At 36.5% G+C, this 25,993-nt stretch overlaps 2 protein-coding genes and 1 non-coding gene across 12 annotated transcripts; 2 read left to right on the top strand and 1 right to left on the bottom strand.

The window, feature by feature from the left end:
- The first annotated feature begins 16,567 nt into the window (after positions 1-16,567).
- On the top strand, positions 16,568-16,653 carry TRNAY-GUA. The gene is given in 2 exon segments: positions 16,568-16,604; positions 16,618-16,653. It is a non-coding gene; the product is annotated as a tRNA-Tyr (tRNA).
- A 76-nt stretch (positions 16,654-16,729) lies between these two features.
- Positions 16,730-18,651, top strand: LOC109182166. Its single transcript, XM_019332294.1, has 4 exons — positions 16,730-17,170; positions 17,340-17,377; positions 17,483-17,606; positions 18,187-18,651. The coding sequence occupies exons 1-4, from the start codon at positions 17,030-17,032 to the stop codon at positions 18,649-18,651; spliced, it is 768 nt and encodes a 255-aa protein (XP_019187839.1). The 5' UTR covers positions 16,730-17,029.
- LOC109181818 (E3 ubiquitin-protein ligase MIEL1-like) lies at positions 17,323-21,513 on the bottom strand. 10 transcript variants are annotated; one of them, XR_002054298.1, is made up of 13 exons: positions 21,306-21,501; positions 21,097-21,184; positions 20,945-21,004; positions 20,513-20,545; positions 20,342-20,419; positions 20,213-20,256; positions 20,075-20,115; positions 19,882-19,964; positions 19,637-19,798; positions 19,282-19,323; positions 18,986-19,201; positions 18,187-18,729; positions 17,323-17,602 (listed from the first exon to the last, which is right to left on the bottom strand). XR_002054298.1 is itself a non-coding variant. In XM_019332015.1 (11 exons), exons 1-11 carry the CDS (start codon positions 21,359-21,361, stop codon positions 18,248-18,250), a joined length of 702 nt encoding a protein of 233 aa, XP_019187560.1. In that variant the 5' UTR covers positions 21,362-21,513; the 3' UTR covers positions 17,958-18,247. The 10 variants fall into 10 exon arrangements, 2 of the variants coding, with proteins under 2 accessions (XP_019187560.1, XP_019187324.1); XR_002054328.1 differs by lacking the exon at positions 18,986-19,201 and having other exon boundaries at positions 17,323-17,630; positions 18,187-18,262; positions 21,306-21,513; XR_002054334.1 differs by lacking the exon at positions 18,986-19,201 and having other exon boundaries at positions 18,187-18,262; positions 21,306-21,513.
- Between the last annotated feature and the right edge of the window lie 4,480 nt (positions 21,514-25,993).

Raw genomic sequence — 25,993 nt, 5'->3', positions numbered from 1 at the left:
ACAAGCAAGAGAAAAGCAAGCAATATTCAAATCAGTCAAGAAGTGATATATTGAGCTATATACGATAGAATTCAAGTCTGAGTGAGAGAAAAATTTTATCTCTTTGTAAATTTCTCTACTAAGTGTAGAAAGAGGGCGGAGTAACTAGAGAGATTGAAAAAACCCTGGTTGAGTGTAGCTTTGTGCGTAGCACTCGTTGTAAAGGGCAGAGTAACAAGGGGAGCTTGTGAAAACCCTATGAGAGCGTAGCTTTGTGCGTAGTTCTCGTGGTGTAGGAGTACAGCTTGGTGCGAAGTACTCGGGAAGGCGGAGTAACAAGAGGAGCTTGCAAAAATCCTTGGAGGAGTGTAGCTTTGTGCGAAGCACTCAGAAAAGTATCGGTGGACACTTATTCACTATTGTATCTGGGTGATCGAAGAATAGTGAATTTCCTCCTTGAAGTGAAAGGAGAAGAGTGGAGTAGGAGAATTACACCATCTCCGAACCACTATAAATCTCTCTCTCTCTCTCTCTCTCTCTCTCTCTCTCTCTCTCTCTCTCTCTCTCTCTCTCTTTACTTACTGCTCATATATTTTGTGCATGCTTATTCTAACTGCGAACTAACCCAATTACGTTTTATCGCATATCTTTATCTGTCTGGGTTTAATAGTTCCCACGTTTGCATGCAAGCCAAACTTTACGTACATCATCTTTGAACCATATCAAATGTTTCTAATGTGTTGCATGTTTAGAATCTCTCTTTGAGCTCCGCACTAATTAAGCATAACACTTTTCCGCTACCTATTCCGCTGCACACTCTAAGTTGTTTATCTTGTTGATGCTTGTTACTTGGAGTTGAAATTACCAAAGTGTTATTTGCCTGGTGTGTTTTGCAAAAGAAGTTGAAAAGTTAGAAAAGTCTATTCACCCCCCCCCCCCTCTAAACTTCTCGCCACCCTTTCGGGGCCAACATTTACTTTTCGGCTCTACCAAAAATTTTACCCGAAAAACTTACATTCCGGTCCAACATTTTCCCTACATTTTGCACTCTTTTAGTTTGGTGTCTAAACTTGAAAAAAAAATATTATTTGCAACAATAAAAATAATATTTATTGTTATACATAGTGATTGATTGTCTATTAAGTTATTAGTATGATATTTTTAGATATATATGAACATAAAAAGATAAAAATAAAAAAGTATATCAGTATTTATATAAAATTTACAAAACGTATTGTAAAATTGGATACGATAAAGGAAAAGTTTGTAATTTTAGACAATGGAAAAAAAGTCTTTAGAGAAAGTTAAAAATTTTGGGGTTGAAGTGTGGGGCTTAACTAATTATATTTGTGAGAAAAAATATACAGAAATTCTAATTTGATAGAGTCTAATAACAAAAATGGAAATAGACAAAAATAAAATAAATAAACAAGTTTTTTTTCCAAAGTGGTCCCTATTTTTATTATTATTTTTTTTTTGAGAAAAAAAAATCTATAGAAATTATAATTTGATAGAGTCTAAAAGCAAAAAATGAAAATAAACAAAAATAAATTAAATTAAATAAATTTTTCCCAAAATGATCCCTCGACTATCGCTGAGTGTATTAGGCACAAAATATGTGAACTGACCAAAATGTCTTCCATTTTAACGCTAAGTAAACGGAATACCTAACGAAGGATTGAATTGGGTGAGTTTTTGAAAGTCGAGGGACCACATTTGGTGCAATTGAAAGTCGAAATGCAAAATTGAGAATGAACAATAGTCGATGGACCATTTTGGGAAAAAACTCATTTTTAAAAATATAAATAATATTTTCTACATCTTTGATTCGAAAATAGTTTTTAATTAAATTTCACAAAATGATATTAAATGGTTGTATAGTAAGGTGGAATAGGATGGAAGTATTTTCCTAAGAGGTTATGGAATAGTATGAAACTAGTTTTAGATATTAACTAAGATGTATTTTGTAAGTCTTAATATTAATATGTTAAGGATTAAATTAATAATTAAATTTAAATATTAATAAAATATAATTTGTGTTTGCATGACATATCATATTATGCATGTTGTCATATAGCAGTTATATGATATTATGTCATGTATATTAGGACTCTATGTATCTGAGTCTTTTAGAACTTCTTATCACCGTGACTCTCTATTGTATATATTCACATCATCTGATCATTGTAATCAAGTTCAGTAAATACAATACAATCAGTTCTCATCTGGTATCAGTAAGCTAGGGTTTTTCCTTTGTCTATCGTCCGAACGGACCATGTCTGATGCTGCTATGTCGTCAAGTTCTTCGTCAATTGTGTCGCTATCCACCACACATCACTTCATCAGTACCAAGTTAACCTAACAGAATTATTTGTTCTAGCGTACGCAAGTCGTCCCGTTTCTTCACGGGCATGACCTAATGGGGTTTGTTGATGGTATAAAACCCTCACCGGCCGTTCTTCTTGCTGCCGATGCCGACAACGCCGACGCTATGCCACAGCCGAACCCCGTCTATGCCGTTTGGATGCGTCAAGATCAAGCATTGTCGTCCATGCTTGTCTCCTCCCTCTCCGACGAAGTCATGCCAATAGCCGTCGGACGTCGCACGAGTCGTGCCCTTTGGGAGGCTATTGTTCAGGCGTTGTCGTCTTCTTCCCGTGCCCGCGCGTTAAATCTTCTCGGCCAGTTGCAGGGACTGGACCAGGGTGATTCGTTGGTTGCGGATTACATTGGGCGAGCTCAAGTGATTTTTGAAGAGCTCACCCTCGCCCGTCGCGTCGTCTCCCTCGACGACCAGAATCTTTTTGTTTTTCGCGGCTTGAGACCGGAATTCCGTGCCCTCACCGCTTCTCTCGCCGTCCGTGGGCAGCCGGTCACGCTCCGGGAGTTGGCGGACTTCCTCGGCGCCCAGGAATTTATCTCCAGCCGTGATTACGGCGGTGCTCCGGCGGCCCTTGCTGCTCCGCGCGGTGGCGGCCGATCGGGTCGCGGAGGTCAAAACCATGGCGGCGGTCAGCGAGCAGGGGTGGCAACGGCGGTTCCAATCATGGTGGTGGTGGCAGGCAGCAAGGTGGCCGTGGGCGTGGTGGACGCAACGGTGGTGGCAATCAGGTTCAGTGTCAGATATGTAGGCGAACTGGTCACGAGGCTCATGTCTGCTATAACTATTATGATTCCTCACCTCAGGCCAATCTAACATATCCAGAAAATTCAGATGTTGCTACTCCTCAGACATGGATCCCGGATACAGGGGCAACTAATCATGCTACTCCGGACATCGCTGCTTTTACCACCTCAGAAGAATATGTTGGCAATGACACCTTGCGTGTCGGTGACGGTATGTGTTTATCTATTAGTCATGTTGGTCATGCCTCTTTTAATACGCCTTCTAGATCATTCACATTGTCTGATATACTTCACGTTCCACGTTTATCTAATTCTTTATTATCTGTTCAAAAGTTTGCATCCGATAATAAAGTCTTTTTTGAGTTTCACCCCTCTTTTTTTGTTGTGAAGGATATCAATACCAAAGAAATACTTCTTCGGGGCAATAGTTCGGGGGGGGGGGGGCTGTACACACTACCATTACCTAGTTCGTCTCCGTCAGCGTTTCTTTCCCCGCTCGTGCCTCGGCTTCCACTTGGCACAATCGTCTGGGTCATCCTCATAACCATGTTCTTAGTCATATACTTCGTTCTTGTTTAGTTAGTGGATCTCGTAATAACATTTGTTTTAATAATTCTTTATGCAATGCATGTCAATTGGGTAAATCTGCTCGTTTTTCCCTCCCTCGTGTTGCTTTCTCTAGTTCTCATGTACTAGATCTTATTTGCACAGACATTTGGGGTCCTGCGCCCACTTTATCCTACTTCTGGCTTCCGTTACTTTGTGATCTTTATGGATGACTATTCACGTTATACATGCTTGTTCCCTATGAAATTAAAGTCTGATCTTTATGTCATCTTTGATAAATTTCGTACTCTTGTTGAACGGTCCTTTAATTGCAAAATAAAGGTCATTCAGTCTGATTTAGGTGCTGAATACAAAAAATTGCATTCTTCGTTTGTGCAATTAGGAATTCAGCATAGACAATCTTGTGCCTATACACATGAACAGAATGGTCGTGTTGAACGAAAACATCGTCACATTGTTGAAACTAGTCTGGCTCTTCTAGCTCATGCCTTTGTTCCTTTGAAATTTTGAGATTTTGCCTTTGAGACAATGGCGAGCTGTCGTAGGCTCCCAAATTAAAACCTTACAAACGTAGTAGCGTGAGTAAGGGTCGATCCCACGAGGAGTAACTAGTTTAATGTATGTGCTCAAATTAAAGGTAAGGGGGTTTGGAATGAACGTTATAATCAAAGTAAATAAACGAATAAAGCAATGAAAACAATATATTGAAAGCACTTATAATAGAAAACCTTGGTTAGTAAAGATCCACCACCGGAATTTAACACTGATCATTGATTCAAAAAGCAATTAATATGCAGTTGAATATTTGTCGTGAAATTATTTCATTTCCGTTTTCCCTTAGTTGTAGGTAACTAAAGCACACGCGGTTTAATTACCCCTAACTACTAAATAATCTAATACAAGCGCTATAAATTTAATTTAATAGCAGCAATAGGAACTAGGAAAACCGACAAACTAAATAACACAAGCACAAGCGGTTGCATTTAATTTAGAAAAATATTCTACCCGAGTCCAATTATCACTAAACCGTCAATAATTAACCCAGTTGCTACTGAATATTAGAATAATTTGTAGCACAACATTATCTAAATAATTATATCAAGTAAATAACTAGTAGGCCTCCCTAGCAATTAAATGATACTACTATTCAAATAACTCAGAAGAATATTTAATACCCAAATGCATAAAAATTATATAATAAAAATAAATAAATAATCTTACAGCATAATCAATTCTGGGGCTTCAATTCACTAAACCAAGCTAACGAAATTAGTCACGAATAGGCATTGATAACAACTTTAAAGAATAATTGAGAGAAGAAAAGAATGAACATCTCAACAAAAAAATTTTGTCCTTATTTATACACCTCTCACAATATACTAGAATCATTGTCGACCGTCCATTCTCCTATTATTGCGCCATGATGCGGAAGGAAGTCACGGTCGAAATTTGCGCGCTGCAGTTGGTGAAGGCGTCGACAAAGTGTTCCGTATGTGAGCTATGCAGGGTAAACAAACAAAGAATCCATCTTTGTTTAATTAGTAAAAACATATGTTATAATTCTTGGACTTGAATTTATTAAAGAAATGGACCTTTATTAAAGAATGAAAAATGAATTTCTCATTTGGGTCCAAAACCAAAATAAAAATAAGCTCAAGACTAAGCCTAAAAATTTGTATAAAACACTTGGTTTAACTAATCAATTCTTGAACTCTAAAAACATTAAAATAAAATATAATAACAAATAATAAATATAAATATACTATAAAAAACTATATAAATTAAAGCCTAAAATACGTTTATCAGACAGCTGTCTATTTAATTAACAGAATGTCATCTTCTGTATTAAATAACTCCAGTCCTCATCTCCTGTTACATAAATCCCCTCCTTCCTATCTTTTTCTTCGTGTTTTTGGCTGTTTATGCTACCCTCATCTTCGACCTTATAATCGTCATAAGATGTCATACATGTCTTGTCCATGTGTCTTCCTAGGTTATCCTGAGTCCTTTAGGGGGTATAGATGCATGGACTTACATACTAATAAGATTTACAGATGCAACATGTCAGATTTGATGAAGAAGTTTTCCCCTTTGCTACTAAAACTTCTTTGAAGGATCTATCTACTCCGTTTTCTGGACCTTGGGCGAAATCTGTTCTCAGTCACAGCACCCCTATTGCTGCCTTGGATGCCATGTCCAATGATGAGCCGCCAGAACCGCTGCTACCAGTTTCATCCGAACCAGCCTTGGATCCCGGACAGGCTGCCTCGTCGGGTGATCCCGTGGAGCCCGTTGCTCGCCAGCGAGGCCGTCCACATGGGCGGTCCAGCAGGCCAAATGTCCGTACTCACTCTATGGCCACTCGTAGCAACACATATGCTCCTCTTTTTGCTCTAGCAGCTCAGGTGCCTCCCACGGAACCCACATGTTACTCTCAAGCTGTCAAATATCTTGAGTGGCGTGAAGCCATGGACCAAGAATTCAATGTTCTCCTACATAACCACACATGGTTTCTAGTTGCACCCATTGCAGGTATGAATATTATTGGCTGTAAATGGGTGTTTCGTACCAAGACAAAGGCTGATGGTACTATTGAAAGGCATAAAGCCAGGCTAGTTGCGAAAGGTTTTAATCAGGTTCCAGACCAGGACTTCTTCGACACATTTAGTCTAGTGGTAACTACTACACAGCAGGCCTTTAACGTCGGCTAAATACCGACGTTGTTCTGGGCGACGTTGTATATATTACATATAACGTCGGCTATTTAAATAGTACTTGGCATCATATGTACTCTTCGGGAGTCCATTATCTTCTGGAAGCATATCGTTTATTAAATCAAGTAAAGTAGTAAAGCTCTTGTCGCTCCATCCATTCCCAGCTTTTAAGTTGAATAATTTCAAAACAGCAGATAAGCGTGTATATTTACTACACCCTGGCCATAAAGGTTGTTTTGAATCATTTAATAAGTCATCCAACTCATGTGATCAATTTGTGAACTCTTCTCCAACATCACGAAACATTTCGTTCAACCTATCTTCAGACTCATCATCTTCATTTGCTTCGTTGTCAACATACATGTTAGATGTACTAGTCTCTCTTTCTCCTCCACCGTGCCATATCCATTTTGTATAATTTAGATTAATTCCATCACAAATTAGATGATCATATATGTCCTTTGCACTTAATAGTTTTAGATTACAACACTTCATACAAGGACACCAAAACATCGCATCATTATTTGGAAGATGACGTTTTGCAAACTCTATAAATTCTCTAACTCCGGCTTCACATTTCGTACTCAACCGAGAAGCATTCATCCAACTTTTATCCATCACAAGTCAATCTAGGATAATATTAATTCCAATAAAACTTTTGTTAACATTGATTAAACAAATATCTAAAATAATTGCTGTGGTGAGTATAGACTAGTTATTAGTAGTATTAGTTTTTCAGTACAAGTAACAAGCAAGTTGTGCAGCCTAATGTAAAAGTCTAGCTCTGTAAAAGTCTAGCTCTAAAATGCAAATATATTTACTAAAATTTGAAATAAATCAATAATAATTTCAAATATAATATAAATAAATCAATAATATATACAAATAAACACAAAAATGCAAATATATTTACTAAAATTCGAAATAAATCAATAATAATTAAAAATATATACAAATAAACCCTAAAATGCAAATATATTTACTAAAATTAGAAGTGAATTAATAATAATTACAAATATAATACAAATAAACCCTAAAATGCAAATATATTTACTTAAATTCAAAATAAATGAAAAATAATTTCAAATATATACAAATAAACACAAAAATGCAAATATATTTACTAAAATTCAAAATAAATTAATAACAATTTCAAATATATACAAATAAACCATAAAATGTAAATATATTTACTAAATTCGAAATAAATTAATAATAATTTCAAATATATACAAATAAACCCTAAAATGAAAATATATTTACTAAAATTCGAAGTAAATTAATAATAATTACAAATATAATACAAATAAACCCTAAAATGCAAATATATTTACTTAAATTCAAAATAAATGAATAATAATTTCAAATATATACAAATAAACCCTAAAATGTAAATATATTTACTAAAATTCGAAATAAATTAATAACAGTTTCAAATATATACAAATAAATCCTAAAATGCAAATATATTTACTAAAATTCGAAATAAATTAATAACAATTTCAAATATATACAAATAAACCCTAAAATGCAAATATATTTACTAAAATTCGAAATAAATTAATAACAATTTCAAATATATACAAATAAACCCTAAAATGCAAATATATTTACTAAAATTCGAAATAAATTAATAATAATTTCAAATACATACAAATAAACCCTATAACGCAACTATATTTACTAAAATTCGAAATAAATTAATAATAATTTCAAATATATATAAACCCTAAAATGCAAATATATTTACTAAAATTCGAAATAAATTAATAACAATTTCAAATATATACAAATAAACCCTAAAATACAAATATATTTACTAAAATTCGAAATAAATTAATAACAATTTCAAATATATACAAATAAACCCTTAAATGCAAATATATTTACTAAAATTCGAAATAAATTAATAATAATTTCAAATACATACAAATAAACCCTAAAACGCAAATATATTTACTAAAATTCGAAATAAATTAATAATAATTACAAATATAATACAAATAAACCCTAAAATGCAAATATATTTACTAAAATTCGAAATAAATCAATAATAATTACAAATATAATAAAAATAAACCCTAAAATATAATTATAATTACTAAAATTCGAATTAATTAATAATAATTAAAAAAAATACCACGAACGGCGGCGAGCAGTGCGATGACGGTGCGGACGGCGGTCGGGAGTGCAGCGGACGGCGGTCGGGAGTGCAGCGGACGGCGGTGCGGCAGTGCAGCGGACGGCAGGGAGGCTGGGCAGCGTCTGTGTGTGGCGGAGCGGCAGCGGCGACAATGCGATGCAGTGACGGCTTGGGCAGCGGTGTGGGGGTGTTAGATGGCGGACACCGAGGCTACGGCGAAGACGGAGAAACGACGCGGCGGAGCGACGACCGGCTATCGTGGCTGGGCAGCGGTGAGGCGTTGGCGGTGGCGATGGCGAAGAGAGGAGGGCAGTGGCGATGGCGAAGAGAGGAGGGCGGTGGCAATGGGAAGAGGGGAGGGCTGTGGCGATGGCGGAGTGGTGAAGAATGACAGAAATTCAAACCCCATATCTATTTTAATAACTATATAACGTCGACTAATAACAATTATATCTAAACAATTTTTAAAAAATAATAATAAAACACCTTACGACGTCGGCTAAATAGTTAGCCGACGTCGTATCATATTTATTTCTTTTATTTTTTATTTTTTAGTATATAACGTCGGCTAATAACGTTTAGCCGACGTTATATCTAAACAATTTTTTAAAAAAAAAAAAAATATATATACCCTACGACGTCGGCTAGATAGATAGCCGACATCGTAGGGTATTTATTTCTTTTATCTTTTAATTTTTTATTTATAACGTCGGCTATTTGTTAATAGCCGGCGTTATAAATTTAATAAATAAAAAAAATAATTAAAAAGTCTTTAACGTCGGCTATGTATATAGCCGACGTTTTATGTGAATTCTGTAGTAGTGTAAAGCCTACGACTGTAAGACTCCTTCTATCTCTAGCTTTATCATCTGGGTGGTCTATCAAACAGCTAGATGTTCATAATGCTTTTCTGAATGGTAATCTGGCAGAAACCGTTTATATGAAGCAAACACCTGGTTATATTGATGCTAACTTCCCGAATCATGTTTGTTTGTTAAGAAGATCTCTGTATGGGTTAAAACAAGCTTCCAGAGCTTGGTTTAATCAGCTACATACGTTCTTATTATCAGTTGGCTTTCAAGCATCCAAGACAGATGTCTCTCTGTTCTATTACTCTAAAGACGCTGCTTTGATTTATCTATTGGTTTACGTGGATGACATTCTTGTAATGGGAAGTGATCAGGGTATTATGTCTCAGCTCTTGTCCAAACTGTCTGCTACATTCAAAATCAGAGATCTTGGTGAACTAAATTTCTTTTTGGGTATTGAAACAGTCAAGAGTGACAATGTGATTATTTTATCTCAACAACGGTATATGAATGATATTTTAAAACGGGCTAGAATGTCTGAATGCAAACCTCTTTCTACACCCATATCTGTCTCGAAAACTGTCCCCCTCAATGCAGATCTATATGATGATCCCACACAGTACAGGAGTCTAGTTGGAGCACTTCAATATCTCACTGTCACACGACCTGACCTATCCTTTGCAGTTAATCAATTATGCCAGCACATGCATGTTCCCACCATGTCACACTGGGAGCAGCTCAAACGGGTACTCAGGTATGTTAAGGGAACAGTTGATCATGGTTTACGCATACGACGGTGCTCATCAAGAGACATTCATGCCTTATCTGATTCTGATTGGGCTGGTTGTCCTGAAGATCGAAAATCCACGAGTGGTTTCGCTGTTTTCTTGGGGAGTAATCTTATATCATGGGTTTGCAAGAAATAGAGAACTGTTGCCAGGTCATCCACTAAGGCTGAATACAAAGCTCTTGCAGATGTTTGTGCTGAGGTTCTATAGATTATTTCATTACTGCGTGAGATACAGATTCCGGGCATTTCCATTCCAAAATTATGGTGTGATAATCTAGGAGCTACATATATGAGTGTCAACCCAATCTTTTATGCACGCACCAAGCATGTGGAGATTGATTATCATTTTGTTCGTGATCGAGTAGCTTCGGTCGATATCCAAGTCAACTTCATCTCCACGAAGGATCAACTTGCTGATATCTTCACCAAAGCTCTGCCTGGACCTAGATTTTCTTCCCTAAGGGACAAGCTACAGGTTACTAGTATACGTTGTGCTTGAGGAGGAGTATTAGGACTTTATGTATCTGAGTCTGTTTAGAACTTCTTATCCCTGTCACACTGTGACTCTCTATTCTTATCCATGTCATACTGTGACTCTCTATTGTATATATTCACATCATCTGATCACGTTGTAATCAAGTTCAGTAAATACAATACAATCAGTTCTCATCACGTAAGCAAAGTTAACAATCAATTTTAACGGTATTAACAATTGTTCTTAATTTATTATTTTTTAAAGTATAAAGATTAAATTGTACAAAATTAAAGGATATAAATTAAATTACAATAAATCATATAATATAGAGACGTCACAGTTACTTTCACCTCATTAATTGTATTCACCAATTCAAAGAACAATATATGAGGAGTGCCAACATTCTTGGTGCCATAATACAATTTTCACCATTTTGAAGTTGTTGGAGATTCACACAAGAAAAAAAAAATAATAATAAAATAAAACAAAAAATGTCAAGTAGAAAGAGTCTGAAATTGATCTATAAGTAATAAGTAGTGTAATTGAAAAAATATGTCAAGTAAAAATATGGTGAAATTGATCTCTAAGTTTAACAAATAGTGTAATTAAATCCTTCACTAAAAAAATTCAATATGATCCCATAAACAGGTAAAATTGTGTAATTACGTCCTAATATTACCTATTTAACACGTTATCGCTGATGTTGTGTTGACCAGCCTAACACGTAGGAGGACATCTAAAATCCACAAGGAGCCCACCACATGCACTATGATTGTCAAGATTCTATTTTTTTTTTTACCACAATTTGTAGCCCAATAATTAACTAAGTTTCTCGTGCAGGCTATTATTATTATTATTATATTGAGTGACTAGAAAATCCGTAGTCACTATCCGAAAGTGTACACGGGGTAAATATGCTTAAGGAGCTAAATTATCCTAGGTTGTTTACAACTAACTGGCTTAAACCTAGAAGGTCAAAGGTCGATCCCACGAAGAGTCAAATTTATAATATTGTGTGTTGGAGATTTTGTGCTGTAACAATGCCAACGTGAACTCTGAACAGAAAGGCAGTGATGGATGACATAATACGAAGAGGGATTCGAAACTGATAGAAACAGAATTATGTGCCGTGTTTATTAAAACACTACCCTAAAAGCGTACATTTGCCGACTGGCAAACACAGATTATAATATGTATATTATGCTCAGACACAGAAGAGAGAATGAAGAAGAAGGAAGCTCTCTGGTCTTCGGTGTCCTCTCCTATTCGTACAGGAGAAAGGGAATTTATAGTGAGAAAACTCAATTGATTCTTCCATATCCACTACACAAGCATGTGCTATAATAGGAAAATTATGTTGAATGATCCCGCGATCCTGCGTCTCTTAATTTGCGGACAAGGAGAAAGCATGATCTAGACACGTCCGTAAAAATAGCCTTCTTTATGAATGGTTTTCCAACAATCCCCCACCCATTCAAAAGAAGGCTGAAATAAAACTTTGTCTGAGCAATACACCAAGTTGACTTTAATGTTAGTGAATTAGCTCTTGAACTAAAACATAGTGGCATCGAGTAATTTTCTTTCCAAGAGTGATATGAATCTTGAACTCATTGGTCAGAGAAATTTTGAACTCTAATGCTCACATCAACCTTTTACAACTTCCCGTCATATCTATCAATATAGACTTTATTATCCGTCAAGTCTATCTCAATATAGACTTTATATATTATCCGTCAAGTTTATCGATCTCAATATAGACTTTATATATTATTCGTCAAGTTTATCGATCTCAATATAGACTTTATTATCTGTCAAGTTTACCTCAATATATATAAACTTTTCTGTTTGTCAAGTCTAGCTCAATCTAAACTTTAACTCTGTCAAGTCTATCTCAACATAGACCACCTCTTACAGGCTACAGAGTGAACTAAGACCATATATTACACAAGTTAGGTGTAAGTTTTTCCATGATTTCGTTTGACCACTTTAGTGGTATCCATCATGAATTCCTTACCTCACAGGTTTTAAATCCATCTCCCTTGATGTTTCATCAAGGATAGCCTTCCGGTTTAAACCTTTCGTGAGAGCATCTGCAATATTTCTCTCACACTTCACATATTTCATTACCTCCGTTGGCAATTAGTTGTCGTACAGACTCTTGTCTGACTCTTATGTGTCTTCTCTTTCATTGTAGACACTATAATTTTTTTTTCGATTATTCTTGGTACCACATAGAGACTTATAGGAAAGAAGTATGAAGAGTTATTAACCCCACAATGCAACACTTACAAATACTTTTTCTCAAATGTACTTGATATCTTACCCAGATTAGTCTTTGGTGCCCAACAGTGGCTCCTTAGTAGACTGATATGCAAACTTTATATCAACTCTGCACTTGGTTATACACACTCAATAGTGAAATATATCTCAACCAAATTGATTACTTCAAACCACAAACATTTCCTTTTATACAGGGATCTTAGATCATTCTAAAAATATATATTCAAACTGCATTTATTATAGAATAATAAATTGCAACAAGGTGAACTCGACATGTATAACTTTAACATTCAAAGTTATTCCATCTTCACAATTTTTCCTTCACTTGAGGAAATTCAAAACTCATATAAAGCATTTGTATAATGCAAGTCAGTACAAAAATCCAAATTTATTCTCAAAAGAATACATAGTCCCACTTATATAAAAGGATAATTTTCAACACTATTATTGAACTACTTAAGCAATATAATATTTATTGTAAGGCTCTTTCATGCTATCACAAATTGCATTTAAAGCCTTTGACATATACTTATTATCCTTTTATATACAAATAATTTTAACACATGAATCAAATATTTAAAATCATGTGACTACAAATTATACTAGTAATTCACCCGCGTGATGCACGGAAAAAAATTATGTTATTATAAATATAAATAAAAATATAAAAACTAAAATATTTTAAATTATTTAATATAATAATATTTTTGAGTTTCCATTGGTCAAGTATTTATTATTTTTATAGAATACAAAATTAAAATTAAAATTTTGTATGGTTAATATAATCTCTAATTATGTGCATATTCAAATAAACTTATAGAGATAATTTACATAATTACATTGATTTATTCTTAATTGTATTTCATCTATATTATAATTTTCACAATACAAATAATAACTAAGATAATTACATTTGAAAAGTAAATTTTAAATTTTGTATGTGTAAATTTAAACTCTAATTGAACACATTTTTTATATGATTATATAATATATAGCTATTTTATTTTTCAAAAGTATATTTTTATATGATTATATAATATATAGCTATTTTATTTTTTAAATGTTGTGTTTTTTTTTTTTTTTTTATAATAAAGGATGTTGTGGCATTAATTGTAACATTAATTATTTCCCAAACCATATAGCTTTATTATATAAAGGATGTATATCATATTTAATTTTGAAGGAACAAATAGCACCCACTAATAAATTAATTCATGTGTATAACAAATTTATGTTCCTCAATTATCTAACACATGAATAATTTACAACCACAGTTTCTTGACTTTTCAGCAAATTAAAGAATCTGGCTTTGAACAATAGATCTAGAGATCCAAATCCCAATATTTACTAAAAATCAAGAGAGCTAGTCAGGTGAGTTCCAATCAAGTAATACTCCATATGTATATGCAGTGAGCTGAGCATCTATTTATAACACAATAATTAATGCATGCCTGCAGTAATATATTATTGCAATGCAATATAATAACAAAATTTAAAGATGCATGCACTGCTAATGCTCATAAAATAATAATCACACATTAATATTAAATCATTATAATACTTAGCTTAATTAAGGATGAAGCATTAGACCCATTCTTCACTCCTACTACCATACTTGTTTTATTGGCTTCTTTCTGGCAGCATCTGTAGTTGAAGAAGTTAAATCTTTTTCTGTAGTCTGATAGCACTCCCCATCCCAATAATAAGGGTAGTTCAGTCTAGCAGCCTTAGCTTGTGTGGCGTGAGCCAATTGTCATTTATGAACACTTTCACTGGAGGGCAAGATATATATAATAACCAAGACTTTGTAAATCCTCATTCACCCGTGTAAAAGTGAACACTTTCATCACTTGTGTTCAATCTTTCTGTTCCATATCTCTACCTCTTTCACGCCATTCATGAGTATCTAAACCTACAAGCGTGAATAAACCGTCCTTCCATAGTTATCTTGTGAAAGCTCACTGACATTATATTCCTAAATAGCAGTAATCCTTTGATTGAACAGCACGAAGCTCCAATGGTCGATGAGAAAAAAACAACCGCCAAAGACAAAAACTCCGACTAAACGCTGGCTCATTTTCACAAACTTATGATCTTTGGCAAGAACAAGGAGCGCAAACTCATCGCCCAATGAGGGTTCGACGTTGACATGGACTTTACGCCACCGTTTACGGCCGCGAGCATCTCTGACCCTGACGTGCAGAACAAATTCTCAAAGGCTTCTAATTCAGAGATCGAGATCAACACCAGTTCATGACCAGTCAACTTTTAACTGTTAAAGCTAATAAATCGACGATGGATTTAATAGCTGTTGTCGACATTGGGTCAAAGCACAAAAATTTACGCTTTTAACTGTTGGAGATTTTGTGGTGTAACAATGCCAACGTGAACTCTGAACAGGAAGCTAGGCAGTGATGGATGACAGAATACGAAGAGGGATTCGAAACAGAATTCTGTGCCGTGTTTATTAAAACACTACCCTAAAAGCGTAAATTTGCCGGTGACGCTTCCGACTGGCAAACACAGATTATAATATGTATATTATGCTTGCTCAGACACGGAAGAGAGAATGAAGAAGAAGGAAGCTCTCTGGTCTTCTGTGTCCTCTCCTATTCGTACAGGAGAAAGGGAATTTATATTGAGAAAACTCAATTGATTCTTCTTCCATATCCACCACACAAGCATGTGCTATAATAGGAAAATTATGTTGAATGATCCCACGATCCTGCGTCTCTTAATTTGCGGACAAGGAGAAAGCATGATCTAGACACGTCCCTAAAAATAGCCTTCTTTATGAATGGTTTTCCAACATTGTGGTTACCAAACTAAGTATCTAACCAACTTGGTTGAAGTTGAGTAGTAGAGTTTATGCTTGAACTGGTATTTGGCTGTCTTAGCTTGTTTCTCTTTAACCTTAATAAAGGTTCATTCTTGATAATTAATGGTTGATAATTGACCATGTTTACTGTCTTCTATAGTTGTACAACTATTCTAGTAGTCTTACTGTGATCTAGAATGAGGATTTCAGTTTACAATTGTGCAATTTATTATATTATTCAAGCCATTTAGGTTTCAAATTTAGAGAACACTTTTATTGAGGTGTCTCAATTTCTTGTGTTTAATTTGCACAAGGGTATCTTCAATTCATTATGCAATCTCGTTGATACGTTGGATTGAACAGGTCGGAATGGATTTGTTATGTTTTATCATTCTATCATTACAATTCTTTCTCTTTACCTAGTATCCACATTGTAAAATGGGCATTATATTATTGACATCCATTATTTCCAATTCTCTTATATATCAGTCTTTCCTCCAATGAATTAGGTGATACATTTGCATACAAATTAAACCCAGAGTTAACTAACATACCTAAATAGTTGAGCTACTTGATGGGGCAATCGTCCCAAGTAAAATTAACTAATCATAACACATCCCACGTTAAGTGAAACTTAATTAAAGCATCAAATATTTTCTACATGACTACATCTGAATGGTCCACTTGGCAAGCTATAAATTTAGGTAAAAACTTATGTATACTTCCTTATCTGTAAGGCAGGTCAAATATAAAAATGTAATCTTTTTGAAGAAAAATGCAATATTTTTATATTTTCATCTTAATCATACGGAAGTCACTCATAAATTTATTATGAGTAAGATATCTTATATCACAAATCAACAAATCCGACCTTAGCTCAGTTGGTAGAGCGGAGGACTGTAGTTTGAAAGCTGAAATCCTTAGGTCGCTGGTTCGAATCCGGCAGGTCGGATGATTCCTTTTGTGTACACTCGAATCTGAGGAACGTCGCTTTTGCATTCTAATGTGTGGCACTGACAATCTTCCCTTTTATTTTCTTTCTACTTTGTATCCCTTTCGCTCAAATTCTGGAACCCCACCACCTTAGGCTTTCTTCCATCTTCTCTTTAATTTACATAGCACACACGTCCCTCCCTTTACGCTTCTGCAATTCAAAACCAGTTTTGGCGCCACTCTTTTGTGCTTTATATATATGTGTGTGTATATACATATAATACATCCCTCTGTTTTTGTCTAGAAGAAAGTGCCCAATAATATAATTCTTTCTTTGTTAATCCGATTGAGTTTTCTTGGAACCTTGGAGTGAGGTTTTAAGGTGGGTGCAGAAAATGGTGAAAAGGTCATCCATTGGAAGCATTGTGAGGAAGAGGCTGTCAGACATTAGAACCTCTCTGCCACAGCTCAAACCCTCAATCGATGTCGAAATGGGTAACCGTTCGACAAAGGACTACGTTGATGATCTTATCAAGGTAAACTCTTTTCTTCGGTGAAAGAATTGAACGATATGTTATGTTTCAACTAAACTGATAGTGAGACTATATATTTATACTTTATATATTATTATATGCTCAACGGCGAGGGGGACAAAAGTTTGGCAATTATGGAGCTCTGATCCTTTTTCATCGATGCTTGAAACAGGAAAACATTGCATTGGTGAAACTCATTCAAGACAGGAAGTATGGTTTTCAATGTTTTTCTGTTTTTTTCTCTTACAGTGTTTGGTTTATCAGTTTCCATTCAACTTTTCTTCATTCAAAATTGATATATATATATATATACAGCAAAATAATAGAAATGACTGGAATGGAGCTTAAGAAACTGAGAGTTGGAGTTGAGAGAGTGCAGCTGCAGAACTGGAACCTTGCTCAATCCAACAGTCACATGTTGGCTGTAAGTAGTGTCTGTTCATCAGTAATGTCAAACCTTAATCATATAGTTGAATGATGTTGGGTGTAATCTGTTGTTATTCTTGCAGGAACTTCACTTGAATAAAGAAAAGGTAAAGTTGTCATTTTGAATTTTGAACATTGAGACAGGCTGCTTTTGTATGTGCACTCCATATTCTTTTGTAATTTATGGTTGCTCAATGCAGGTAAAGGCACTTCAACATGAACTTGTATGCAAGGATGCAGTACTAAAAGCAAAGAGTCTGGATCTAAAGGAAGCAGTACTCAAAGCGGGGAAGAAACGGGATGTAAAGGTACAGACTGCGTTTACTTCAATTCTCCACCTTCTGTTTTCTATATTCTATTTTCATTTTTCTAAAGAAATGAAGAATTTCTCCCATTAGTAAACGAACTAGACAGTCAACAAATTTTCTTGTAATTGTTATTTCTGTGCTCTTTTATGTAGAATAAGGAGACAGGAGTTGGGGATTCTGTACCAAATGCAGATATGAATCCTAGTAAAATCAACAGGAAGCTTCCTGCCTCAAGGAGTAGATGTAAATGGCTAGATTTCATGCAGACAATATTCATATGCTTACTTTCAACTATTTGAACTTTGGTCACTAACTTCCAGACTCTTTTCAGCAATGGGAAGTTCAGCTACCTCCCAGCAAGCTGCAGAAAAGGGATCCACAGAAAATAAAAGGTCAGCTTTCTTGATAACATACAGTAATGCAACAGCAAAAACCAGCTTTCTGGTGATAATTTTCCCTATATTGATTATCTTGAATCCTAATATGTATAGGCATTGTTTGAGGAGGCAATCTGCTTGCCCCAGAATGCAGCAGCAAGAGCCAGCCAAGAGGGTGTCTGAATTTGAAGATATTGCGAGGCAATATGACAGTCTAGCTCGTGCTCAGGAAGAAGATCTTGCTCCTCCCTTGGAACACAAATCTTGCTGCTCAAAGAGAACTGCTCTTGGAAGACCGTTGCGCAGAGCAGCCGGGAGGGTGCAGTCCTACAAACAAGTCCCTCTTAATATCAAGATGAGAAGATCAGATTGAGCCCTCCACTTGTCATCCTCTCTGGACATGTTTAAGTAGCAGTTAGCACATGTATTGCTGTTGTACTCAGTAAATGACCTGGTAAATCATCTGTAAAATGCAAGTTGGCTTTTCTTTTCATTCCTATAGTATTACAACACAATTTTTTTGAGTGACGAGGGAAACCCATAGCCACTACTCGAAGGTGCGCACTGAGTAAACCCTGCCTTGCGACCCTAGTTGGTAAATGACTAGAAGGAGGTAAACCAGCAAACCAATATTACAGCACATTTGAATCTATAGGTAGTGGCATAGGTTGAAATGTAATCAAGCTCTAATCTTTACAATTTTATACCACTTTGTTCATATTTCTCTGCTTGCAGCTTCTTCTTCAAAATTCACTAATAGAAATTCATCTCACCATCTCTGCAACTCCAGAAGGGCATGCAGAAGAAGCAGGTGCTCCTTGTATCTGTCTTGTATTATAAGATTTGCACCTCAAGCATTTGTGACCCAAGATGTGGAATTGCACCTTAGATACTTCCCCACAGTCATTGCATAGTATCCACACCTAACCATATTGTGAATACCATCAAATTAATGTTATGGCAACCTAATCTTAGTTATCAAGTATCAATTCTCTCCACTTACCATCCTGTCATTGTACATTTCCGGCATTGGAGTTGAAGCAACCTGTGTAAAGCATATCATGACAAACATCAATTCTTGAACATGCAACATTTTCTTTTTGAGTGAGGAGGGAAACCCGCAGTCACTACCCAATGGTGTGAACTGGGTAAACCTCGCCTAGTGACCCTAACTAGAAAAGGACCACAAGGAGGTAAATCAGCCTAGATTGCCCATAGCTGACCGGCTCAAACCAAGGCCAATAGGGTGCTCCCTTTGGAAGTCGAACTTGTAACCTTGTGATTACCAAGTCAACAATCTGTTACCCCCACATGCCACCATATTTGTACTATATTTCCTTTACTATGACAGTTCATACCTCTTCATCAAGTTTTTCCCAACACTCTGACATATCACAGATGGATTTTGAGCAAATAGGGCATGAATACTGGTAGTGAGACTGCATCTCTTTGAGGCATTCCAAATGTATTGTATGTCCGCATTGTAGAACAGTGATATCATTTATTGATTCAAACAAAAACTGCAAATGCAATTTCAAACCAATGTAAGAAACTGGCTATTCTTTTTGTTGTTCTCCATTGTCTTTTGATGCTTTCAATTTACCTCAAAGCAAACCGGGCAATTGTGATGCATAGCTCTTTCAATGCAGTGATGTGCATCCTTAATCATATTAGAATAACAACATCCTACACCATGTAGGACCGAAAACGTGAAAACCAACAGACACTCACTCAAAAAAAAACACAAAATTTGCATAGCCAAAGCTTAAATTTACTATGGAATTGGGTAAACTCACCACACTTGTTGCAGTGGAAAAAGTTCTCCTTGCCACCAGTTCTGGAAAAGCAGATCATACATCAAAAAGTTTTGAAGGGCAAGAATAAACAAAATAAGGGCATGAACAGCAACTGATATAGAGAGTTGAGAATCTCACCTACATATTCCACATTCATCACAGTGGTACTGTTTCTTTGAGATCTGAATGCATGGAGGCATGATCATGTTAGGAATCATGGACACATTGAAACAGAAAATATGGCTTTTTGAGAAAATCAAAGCTTACATCATCATCAAAAAATTTGCATTTCTGGCAGAAGTATTTCCCCATGCATGCTCCACATTGTATACAATTTTGTTGAACCTGTCAAGTAGACAACACAAGTAAAGCAAAATCCTTAAAAAACTTTCCCCGGTTTCGATCAATCCTGTAACAGAAAAATGTTTAGGGACTCACATCTTGTTCTGTTCTGCAGAGGGAGCATATGACCTGAAAACATATCAAAGAGAAAAAAATCAGAGAAGGATTTTATGGAAATAAAGAAGATAGAGAAGGAAGTTCTGTCATTTAAGAATTTGTCAATTGGATATTAAACTCAACTGAACTTTTTCACTTTCTTTCCACATCAGTTATTCACTATTACAAATTGTGTCTTAACTTTGCATTTCAGGTTCTATTTATCACCAGAATGGCAGAATCATTACATTTCAAGAACTTCAAAATTGGGGACATCCCTGACCTAATTGGTCAAGCTATTGGCTTGATAATCACAAGTTCGATTCCCAACAGGACGGCCTATTTACCGTCTTGATTTTATTGGATCACTATGGGCACATAGGCCCTGCTAGGAACACCAAACGTAATTTAGCCGGGCACACCAAAGCGTACCTTTTCAACTTCATGGCGAGGAACATTATGTCGATAGAGGGGATCAATTTCCAAAGCGTTCTGTGCAAAGGCAAATATACTCAATTCAAGTATTCCACATCTGAAGCATATCACCACAAGAACCCAAAAAGAAGATATATCAAACACCTCACCTTAGCTTCATTGTGGCAGTGCCTGCAATCAAAGACCTCGTCGCAGCAGGGTGCTCTGATCTTGCACCTCCTTCTGTAATGCTTGCACCTGACATAAACCAACCCCATTGAGGAATTTTAACAAACACATCAACGGCATAATAAAGATCCAGGACACACACAAAAATGAAAAATCAATTCAAGAAACAAAATATTCTGTAAATTAATACCCATAATTTCCAGATGATTCAGACCCAGAAGGTGCATCTTCAAATCTTGAATCCATTCTTTCTCTCTTTCTTTCTTTCTTTCTTTCTTCCACGATGAGCTATTTCAATCCTGAGAAATGTTGCGTTTAAATTTGAACAGATGAATGGACGGGGCACATGATCTTATATATGTACCCCTTATTTATGGCGGGAAGAAGATGATAAGTTTGGATAATTACGAGAAAACCTACGGCCATTTTCGGGTTTAAAAGATGAAAATATCGTTTTCCTAAAACGACAAAACTGCTACAGACAATCATCGGGGCTTGAAGCGCATTAGATTTTGGATAAGTGTGGAACACGATGACTAGGCACCACGTCGTCGGCAGCTGATTTTGTCGAAGAACATCTCCATCGAAGACACGTGGCAAATAACTAGTGGATGATTCCCTGGAGATAATTTCAAACCTATAAATATCCGGTCTGCCGGTCATCAGAAATTCAGAATTCCAGAACTGTCGAACGAATAAGAAATATCCAAACCCAAAAACTGATTTTTTTTTTTTTTTTTTTTTTTTTTTTTGTGGTTGACAGTAAATATATTACTAGAAATATTTTTTTTTTCGGATATTACTGACTTTGTTACTGGAAATATTTGTTTATAAGTAGAGATAAGATGTGTTGATATCGTCTCTTACAAAGTTTTAAAGTGTGTCCTAATACTTGTTACATGAGCTCAACTTTTATATTGTATATAATGGTAACAGCTACAATAATGGACGCTAACGACCTCCTGATAAGTATAATAGTTCCCCTCTATAAGTGTTAAGGCTCCTCAGTAATTGTTGTGCGCTCTCCTCTGTAACTGCTCTTCATGAGGCGATAATGCATTGGACTCTAAGAACCGTTCCACCTCTTCCTACTTCACTCGTTGTTACCAATTGACCGTGTTGATTGCTTTAACTACTGCAAATCAATCCAAATATGCTTCTGATCGGATCTAGAACTTTGTCCAATTATCATGTCAATGGTAAAAACTATACTTGATAACATACATAATGGAAAACACAGTAAACATTTTAATATAATTGATAAAACTTATACATAACATTGTCATTTTAAACACAAACACTACATCCAATAACACAGTCATTTTAAACATAAACCAACAAAAATCTGGATGAACAACCACTCATAATACTCAAACAGAAATACTAAATGCCATCATGGCATCAAAAGAATCTAGAATATAAATCTAGATTTAACAGACAATACATTTAATTCTTTTTGTTCTTAACCAGCTTAGCCTTCCCTTTCTTGACTGCTTGCTTAGAAGAAATTTCATGTATCAGGCATCGCTTGACTAAACTAGGATCAATCTTGTGGGCATTCTCATCATCATTATCTTTAAAATTAGTGGGACTTTCAGCCTTATCAAATGAAAGGAATCCTTACAAAAAATGCATATAAATATTAAAAATGATATTCCACAAATATCATAAAATTAGGCAAAATAAATACCCTATGAGATGTGAGAGAGGTTGAATTTTTCATAAGTATTACAATTTTCATCATAATTAACTCTTCAACTCTTAATATTACATTTTGATTTAAAAAATCACATTTTCCCTTATCTCTGATTAGTATTTTATAATACATCTAGTAAAATTGTATAAATTTTGAAGTGTTGTTACAAATAAAAAAAAATAATAATAAATAAATAAATAAAAAGAAAAAAAATTAAATCGCAATTTTAGTACCTCAATGAAATTTAGTCCATCATTTTCAATTTTATTCAAAATAGTCCTCAATTGTTTTTTCATATTATAAATTTAGTCTCACAAAATATAAAATAGTCAATTGAATCCCTCAAATTCATGAAATGGACGAAGTTGATATAAGTAAACAATTAAGAGGCTAAGGATCTGTTTGGAAATCTGAAAAATGTTTTTTGGAAAACGATTTTTAGAAAAAATGACTCATTTTTTGAAAACTATTTTGATTTTTTAGTGTTTGGGTAAATGTAGAAAACTAAATTTTTTTGTTTGATTGAAAATTAAGAAATTACATTTTTTTTCCGTTAGGTTCATTTTCTTGAAAATGAATATATTATTTGTTATATAATAATAATAATAATAATAATAATAATAATAAGTGGTGATGGTAAAGTAAATCAAAGAAAAGTCTTAATCTCTCTCCCTATTAGGGTTTTTTTACTCTCTCTCCCTATTAGGGTTTTCTAGCATTTCTGACGGCAACTTACCGTGCGACGACGACGGCAACAGTCAGCATGGCGTCGATGGAGCAGCAGCGGCAGGACGATGGAGTTCAGGCAGTCACCGAACGCTGGGGGGACATGGTTCTGGAAGACGAGGAAGATGGAGTTGATGCGGGCGGCACGTATGAGCCGGCGCCGGGGGTTGGGGGGTTGTTTACTCGGTAGTTGGCCGTTTCTTGACTAAGAAACTGATAAAAGTGGAGTATATGCGGCAGGTTTTAGCATCAGTATGGCAGCCGGTGTTTGGAATGCGGGTAACGCAACTGCACTCGAATCTGTTTTTGTTTGCTTTTTATCATGAGACCGATATGGTGCGAGTATTGGAGGAGGGGCCGTGGTCCTTCGATAATCATACCCTAGTCTGCCGCCGGGTCCCTGATGGTTATCTCCCGGGGGAGGTTAAATTGGATACTCTGGATATGTGGATACAGGTGTATGACTTGCCTCTGGGCTTTACGTCTAATGTGGTTCTTGAGCAAGTTGGGAATTCTGTGGGAACATTTATTCGATGTGATGACCGCCGTGTTGGTGGACCGGTCAAGACTTTCTACCGGGTACGGGTTGCAGTTCCAATTGACAGGCCATTGAAGCGGCGTATGAAACTCATACGGCGTGATAAGACATGGGGTTGGGTTAATCTGAAGTATGAGCGCCTGCATAATTTCTGCTTCTATTGTGGCATATTAGGACATCTTGAAAAATTCTGTGCGAAGGCAAGAGTTTCGAGAGTCAAGCAAGAGCATTACCCGTATGGCGAGTGGATGAGGGCGGGCCAGACTCGGGGACCGAGGCAAGTCGGCGCTGCCTGGCTGCTCCCGCCGGTGGATGATGTACCGTAACGGCCGAACCGACTAGCCACGGTGGTGGAGGGTTCCGCGTCGTCAGATGACTCTCAGGGGGATGTTCGGATGATAGGGGCGCAGTGTGAGCCGGAGGAAGGTGCGGAGGCTTCGTCGAAGCGTCGCCGTGCGGCCACGAATGGTGATGCTGATGGGGTTACTAGGCCGAATGATATTGGGGAAGGCAGTGGTTCAAAAAACTTGTTTATGGCGGGTCTAGGTTCCCAGACCCGCCCGATCCAATGAGTACACTAAGCTGGAACTGTCGTGTCTTGGGTTATCCACGGACAGTTCGTGAAGTTGTGGACCTTGCGTCCCGTAAGAAACCCGATTTTATTTTCTTAATGGAAACTATGGTGGAAAGGGCACATGCTGAGCGTATTCGTGTGAAACTTGACTTTGAAGGATTGTTTTATGTTGATAGCAGGGGTATGAGTGGAGGGCTAGCTTTGTTGTGCCATATGACGTGTTACTATGGCTTCTCGCAGCGTGACAAGCGTGTAGAGTCGTGGGATTTACTGAGATCCATGTCGGGTAAGTCAGATCTCCCGTGGATTGTTGTGGGGGATTTTAATGACTTGCTTTACCAACACGAGAAAAGAGGAGGACGCCCGCATCAGAATAGTCTGTTACGTGGTTTTGGGGAGGCGCTGGAGGACTGTGGTTTAGCCCAAATGCAGATGGATGGGTATCAGTTTACCTGGGAAAAGAGTAAGGGCACGGCCGACTGGATCAAGGAAAGGCTGGATAAGGTGCTCGTCACTGAGAGTTGGCGTAATACAGTGGTGGGAGCCAGGGTGACGAATCTACTCACTAGGAAATCGGATCACACTGCCCTGTTTCTAGGGATCCATGACCCTGTAGGGAGGGGTGGAACTACTAGGAGGGGCTTCCGGTTTGAGATGACATGGCTGCATGATGAGGGATGTAGAGGTATGGTGGAGCAGGCTTGGGAGGAAGGAAGAACTAGAGGGCTGCAGGACTGTATTGAGTTTTGTGGTGCTCGTTTGTCAAAATGGGGTAGTGATCAGTATCACAAGTATGGAGAGCAGATTATGTCCCTATGGAAAGAGCAGCAACGTATAAGGGGGTGCACTGACCCGGCTTCTTTAACCGAATTCCAAAGGTTGGAGAGCCTACTAACCCGCCTTGAGACTCAGGAGGATGCGTACTGGAGGCAGAGAGCCAAACAACATTGGCTCAGAGGTGCGGATGCCAACACTAAATTTTTCCACAGGTATGCCTCTCACCGTAAGAAGAAAAATACTTTGTCTAGATTAAAGAATGATATTGGGGATTGGGTGGAAGGGGATGCTATGAAGGGGGTTATTATGAACTATTTTGACCATATTTTCTGCACTGAACATCCGGGAGAAGATGTGAGTTTTTTTTAGGGTGTGAACCCGCGGGTAACTCAGGAACATAATGACTGGCTACTTAGGCCTTTTGAGTGTGGGGAAGTGAAGACAGCTTTGTTTGCAATGTTCCCGGATAAGGCACCTGGACCGGATGAAATGAATCCGGGATTTTATCAGCAATTTTGGGATGTAGTGGGGGGATGTCTCGAGTTTTGTAATTGGTTGTCTGCAGAC

The sequence above is a fragment of the Ipomoea nil genome, unplaced genomic scaffold, assembly GCF_001879475.1.
Source record: "Ipomoea nil cultivar Tokyo-kokei standard unplaced genomic scaffold, Asagao_1.1 scaffold0100, whole genome shotgun sequence".
Classification (NCBI taxonomy): domain Eukaryota; kingdom Viridiplantae; phylum Streptophyta; class Magnoliopsida; order Solanales; family Convolvulaceae; genus Ipomoea; species Ipomoea nil.
Note: the sequence above shows the minus strand (reverse complement) of the source record. Positions and strands in the feature narration are given on the sequence as shown.